The sequence below is a fragment of the Arachis stenosperma genome, chromosome 2 (assembly GCF_014773155.1).
Source record: "Arachis stenosperma cultivar V10309 chromosome 2, arast.V10309.gnm1.PFL2, whole genome shotgun sequence".
Classification (NCBI taxonomy): Eukaryota; Viridiplantae; Streptophyta; class Magnoliopsida; order Fabales; family Fabaceae; genus Arachis; species Arachis stenosperma.
In genome coordinates this window covers 45,529,265-45,535,776 of record NC_080378.1, presented here as the reverse complement: position 1 = coordinate 45,535,776, position 6,512 = coordinate 45,529,265, and the positions used below count along the sequence as shown (strand labels likewise).

The 6,512-nt window shown below is 30.0% G+C and overlaps 1 protein-coding gene across 1 annotated transcript; it reads right to left on the bottom strand.

Annotated features, from left to right (window-relative positions):
• Positions 1–2,300: 2,300 nt before the first annotated feature.
• Positions 2,301–4,900, bottom strand: LOC130960812 (protein PSK SIMULATOR 1-like). Its single transcript, XM_057886287.1, has one exon. The coding sequence runs from the start codon at positions 4,361–4,363 to the stop codon at positions 2,567–2,569; it is 1,797 nt and encodes a 598-aa protein (XP_057742270.1). The 5' UTR covers positions 4,364–4,900; the 3' UTR covers positions 2,301–2,566.
• Between the last annotated feature and the right edge of the window lie 1,612 nt (positions 4,901–6,512).

Genomic DNA, 6,512 nt, shown 5'->3' with positions numbered 1-6,512 from the left:
TAACAGACTCTTATATAGATAAAGAAGATAATCAAAATATGCTTCAAAGTTCAAACCCATTTTTTTCTGATTTCATTGAAGATTTTAGCACAATAACATCTTTAGTAACGTGATTATGCATATACAGTGCTTACAAAAGAAGCTGTTTGCAAATTTGAACCATAAATCCGTCCCTTGTTAAATTCCTATTATAGGACTGTAATTTACTATGCACAATACTCTACAATTTGATTTGTAATACAAAAAAATTACAACTCGAAGCACCAATAAATCAAAACTGACTACAAAATTAAGAGTGTGTTTGACAAATGCATTGAGAGGAAAGAAACATGTTTGAGTCTCTTATAAGTTTCACTTTTATGTTGGGCAATTTTTATTCTTGAACTCAGAAGTGATTCTGCTTTTAAACACATGTTTCTCCTAAATTTTGTAGCTTTTGCGTTTCACCTTCATGGTGACTGATTATCTTAGAAAATTAAGTGAAAATTTTATTTATTTTTTTTTTTTACTAATCTTATCTTTCATTTTCTTCTTTAAATAGGATACCACTAACTATTATTTTCACAGTAGTTCTTTATAGTTCTTCCTACTTTTTCATAGTTCTTACTTTCAGTTTTTTTCATCAAAATGATTCAAATTTGTTTCAATCACTAGCAAAGTGAATATTTTAACTTTTTTAATTATCTTTAATACTTACTTTCATATTTTAATTTTTATATTTTTTATTTTATTTTATATTTATAGGATAAATATTTTTATATTATTTGTGTAGTGTTCTAATTTCTCATGTTATGTTTTTATATGAGTTTTTTTTATCATTTATTACACTATTTTTTATATGTATATTTTCTATGAAATTTTTTTTATTTTTGTTTAACTTTTTTCATATGATTTTTTATTTATTTTATTGTATTTCTTTTATTTATATGACAAATATTATTGATTTTTTTACAGTGCTGTGACTTTTAGATATTTTATTAATTTTTATGATATTTTTATTATTTTTTGTTCATATGAATTCTTTTTTTTTTATCCTTTACTGCATTGTATTTAGGTTACGTATGAAATTTTTTTATTTTTTTATTTGATTTTATTCATATGAATTTTATTTACCTTTTATTGTATTTTTTTTGTTCATATGATATATGTTGTTGGTTTTATGGAATTTTTATTATTTGTTAGCTGTATCATTTTTTTTATTCTTTGATGTACCTTATTTTTGTTTTGTATTAATTTTTTATTTTGACTTTGTAAAAAATTTGTAATCGTAATTATTATATATTACATTTATTATCAAAATTTTATAATATAAATTATGATCCCATTAAAAAATACAAAATAAATAAAAAACTAATTATAAGTAACAATAGAGTCATAGATAATCAAAAATAAGCTGATACAACAAAGAAAATAGATTATAGTCCAAAATAATACTAAATTAAAGAATACTGACGGTACTAAAAAAATATAAAATATTTTTTTTGTTTGATATTATAAAATTTATAATACTCTCTTCATATTTTTATTTTTTATTGTATTTATTTTATTTATATGATAAATATTTTTTATATTTTTTTTGTTAGCGTTTTGATTTTGTATGTATATAAAAAAAATTATTTAAATTGATATTTCTTTTGGTAATTTTTTTATCTAAAAGTGATTTTGAGTAGTATAATCCAAACAAAATTTATTTTAGGTTTAATTACTCTGTTGGTCCCTAGAGTTTTGTGAAATTTTTAATTAGGTCCCTATACTTTTTTTTCTTTTTAATTGGGTCCCTTCACTAAATTTTTTTTCAATTAAGTCTCTTTTAGTAGTAATTGGCTTAATTTTATAGGGACAAAACTAGAAAAAAAGAATTGGTACAGGGACCTAAATAAAAGGAAAAAAAAAGTGTAAGAATCCAATTAAAAAAGAATTTTGGTGTAAAGACTCAATTAAAAGAAAAAAAAGTATAGGGACTTAATTGAAAATTTTGCGAAATTATAGGGACCAACAGGATAATTAAACCTTTATTTTACTATAATCAATTTTGATATAAAGATTGCCAAACATAAATCACGTTAACACAAACTTACTTTTTATCAAAATTAGTTTAGCAAAATCAATTTTATGCAAACTCTCATTTGCAAATTATAATCCAAACATACACTACCATGTTTGCTTTTTCCATTCGCAAAGGTCTAGAGCATGATGGCAAATCTTGTAGCTTTTTGCCCAAATCATGCTTTGGGATTGCGAGCTACAAGTCGAAATTCAAACATGCGCTAAGATACCAATACTAATCTTTGTGCTATCCATGACAAAAGCAACAAGCAATTCTGTACATAAACAATTTTACAAGATCGACATAACTTTCTATGCTCCTCTATAATATGACTGCATATGTGCTGCACAACTGCACAAGTCAAATTGCAATCAAATACTTTCCTCTTCCTTTTTTTCTCTTAAAACAATATTAGTCCTCAGGGAGAAAATTTCAGAAATATATATCATCCTCATAAAGTATTCTTAATCAAGAATGTGCTCACCATATTGAGGACTTAAAATTTGACAGTTTATTGATTCAACTGAGAAAAGACTCTCCACATTGCAACTGCCACTCCAAGCAATCCTCGAAATCAAAACTTCTGGCGCAATCAAGAAGCGCATTTTGCTGATGTTCATAATGGCATATGTAATTCAACCCAACAAGAAGATCACAGATCAGTTCCTCAATCTTCACTCTGTCAGCAAAGTAAAGAGTCTGAAGCAGCAGAACATTCGTCCTGCTGACAATTTGATGCTGCTCGAAGTTGCGCTCACTTTGCCATCTGATCATGTTATGTGCAAGTGGCCCAAGCCATCTAAGTATCCCATCAAGATTCCCCTTCCATTTGTGAGCAAGAGTAGCATCACATATGGCCAAATCCTTGACATAGGACTTGAGTCTTGCCTTAAGAGATAATCTTAAACTTGTTGGCAGCATCTGATAAAGGTCATCCCTTGCATCCTCACCGACTAAATGCGGGTAACGAAACAGCTTCTCTATGAAAATTATCACATTAGCATAGTGCAAGGATAAAGCAGACCCTCCAAGAGTGGAAGGAACCGCATAAAGACTTAAGCTAATTTTCTGCCCAAATGTTGAGCAATTCTGAGTACTAGACTTTGCCTGTCTATCTCTGGTGAAAGGAACATCGGTATGGCAGAATCCCTTGTGCTTAATGCTGTTGTGACAACTTGACATGTGACTCTGTTGATCCTCGCAACCAATAACATAACCACAGCCACCATCATCATCATCATCATCATCATCATCAAATTTTGAAACTTTGCTACTCAAACTTAGACATTCCATAAAAAGTTTCCCTGGACTAGTTCCACAAGCAAAACCGAACTCTTCATGCCGAAGAGCCGCTAAGTGATCTCTACTAATTTCTATTTGAGCCTTACTAGTGCTAGTACTATTACTGGCTCCCTTTCTCCCCTTTCTCTCCATGACTGAATTCACAAGTGAACCAGAATGAAATCCATTTTTCTTGCTCTGATTGTGAATCAACCGCTTAGAACTCATATGAACATTACTACTGAGGCAAGATTCACCAATCACAGAACTATTGTTCTTCAAAGCAGATTCGCCAAAGATAACAGAAACCCTAGCATACATGGTGCAAACCGTCCTGGCTAATAACTGAACGACCTTATCAAAGTTCTGATTCCATAGCGAAACATCCTTGAGATGCCTCACATCATCCCTCTGCCACATGAGTTTCTGCTCAAAAGCCCTCTTACTTTCTTCGTGATGATTATTCTGAAACTTCTTCAAACCTTCTTCTAATTCATTCAACCCTTCCATTTCACTATACAAATTCCTTGTTGCATTAACATACCTATCCAATTTCCTCACCATCCCTTCCATGTGCTTAACCAAGAACCCTAATTCCTTCATGTCAATCACGCCATTAACTATGTCACTGTAAATATGCTCAAATCCCTGCAAAGCAGGCACAGAGCACTTCTTCCCCAGCCGCGAAACCACAGCGGCGATTTGGTTCAGCTCCTCGAGCTTCTCCACGAGAGCGAGCTCGAGGAGATGAATCTCATCAGAGGAAACAACGTTCCTAACACCCTCTGAGATTAATGTCTCGTTCTTGAGCTTTGAGATCTCAGAATCTGAAAGTGATTTGTGAAGGTGAACCATTTTTGACATCGCGGTTGCTACTTCGAAAGAAAGAATGCCAATGGTCTCTTTGTTGTTATTTTCTATACGCTTTTGATTCTGTTTTTTACTCTTTGTTGAGGAAGTTTCTAGAAGAAGAGCATGCTTGAGATTGGAGCTTAGCTGGTTTCCCATCTTTACAATCCAAGCTTCGGCAACCATAGCTGCTTCAAACACCGACACTAATAAAGGTTCATACCTATTGCTAGTTTTTTTTTTCTTTTTTGTGCGGGCGTGGAATCAATTTTGTGCAGTTGAATTGTTGTTCATGTTATGCATGCTTGTGAATAAGCAACGAAAACAGAAGAGATAGTGGAGTTGTCAGAAAGTGGTAAAAAAGAAAAGTCACAAGGAGAGAGAGAGAGGATATGTGTGTTTGTGTGGAAAAAAGAGGGCATAGCATGCTGCAACAAATTGAGAAGGCGTGGAAGAAGGAGGATGATGGGATAAAAGGTGTAATAATTGATTGGAGCACAAAGAGAAAAAGAAGAGAGAGAAACAAAGAACAGAATAAAATAGATTAATATTGTTGTTGTTTAGTTGTTCATATTATTATTAGTTGGGTTGGAAGGAATGAATGTAAGAAAGGGGCAGGTAGTGCTGCAACGGGTGTTTATGTTATTGAGAAGCTCAACAACAAGAAGCTCTGCAAGGGAGGAGAACAGAGGAGAAGGCATCGAGCGAGGAGGAATAAGTGTATGTTTGAATTACAGTTTGTAAACGAGAGTTTGAATAAAATTGATTTTGTAAACTTAGATTTTGATGAAAAGTAAGTTTGCGTTAAGTGATTTATGTTTGGCAATATTTATATCAAAATGGATTATAATAAAATAAATGTTGTTTGGATTATACTATTTAAAATTACTTTTAGATACAAAATTATTAAAATAGACATTAACTTAAATAATTTTTGTATATTATTTTAATTTAGATATTTGAATAGATCTTATTAATTAATTCTATAATAAAATTAATATTTATACACTAAAATAAAAATAATATATAAAAATTGGCAAAATATACTTTTAATTAAAACTAACAAAATATAAATTTTAGAGAATATTAAAAATAATAAAAAATTAAATATTTATTTTGGTAATAATTGAAATAAATCAAAAAAAATTTATGATATTTTTTATATAGTATATTTTTAGTACTCTTAGTACTCTTTTTTAGTATGTTATAATTTTTTATTATTATTATTTACAATTAATTTTTTGTTTAATTTACTTTCTTAATAGAATCAATATATTATATTAAAAAAAATAAAAATAATACAAAAAAATTATAATTATAAAAGTGTACAATATCAAATAAATAATTAATAAAAAAATAGTAAATAATAGAAAAAGATAGTTCATATAAACAAAAATAATATAAATAATACAATAGTATACATAAAGGATAAAATTGGTAAAAGATAAATAAAGATTGAGTATTGATAGCTAAAAGCTCGTTGGTGAAACGCAGAAGCTTAAAATTATTGCTTCTTGAAAACGTGGTTTTGAATGCAAAATCACTTCTGCGTTTATGAATAAAAAATTTGCCAAACCAAAAATTATAACTTTTAAGATATCTAAACGTACTTCTTCTCTTTAAACGTAATTGCCAAACACACTCTAAGAAGGGAAAGGCAAGGCAGAGGCGGAGGCAGAAATGAAAGGCAGAGGAGAGTGCGGCAGTGCGGAGGGAAGAGGGACGAGGAAAGAGGGCTGTGGGCTTGTGGCAGTTTTAAGGTTTTTAATTTAATTTTTCATTGGAACCTTATTTTCTTAGGGAAGGGGTGTCAGAAATTTGAAAAGTGTTAAAGTGGACTGTGGACTATAGGGGATTTTAAAATTTGGAAGTATTTGTCATTCTGTTCCTTTGTTGTTTCCTTTGGTTTTTTGTTTATTTGTTTCTTTTTCAGTGCAAGTGGTTACAACTAAAGACCACTTAATGGAAGACTAAACATTGAGTATAAATAATTTAAAATTAAGCTATAATTATAACAATAAGGCTATGTGTCTAAGCGTTTTTTAAATCAAATTTTTAATAAGTCATTGTACATAACGAGTTAAATCTTAAAGTAATTTCTAAAATTGTACTCAAACTTCAAAGTAATCCTAATAATTACTTAAATTTATCTTCGAAATTGCTTCGGGACTCAAAGTCATAGTTGTAAAAAATTGTACTCAAACTTCAAAGTAATCCTAATAATTACTTAAATTTATCTTCGAAATTGCTTCGGGACTCAAAGTCATAGTTGTAAAAATCGGACCGGATCGGCCGGTTCGACCGGAAAACCGGTGAACTGAACCCTATACCGGTC

Bases quoted from the DNA above. Each gene is read 5' to 3' on its own strand.
- LOC130960812 (XM_057886287.1), bottom strand. From the start codon at position 4,363: ATGGTTGCCGAAGCTTGGATTGTAAAGATGGGAAACCAGCTAAGCTCC.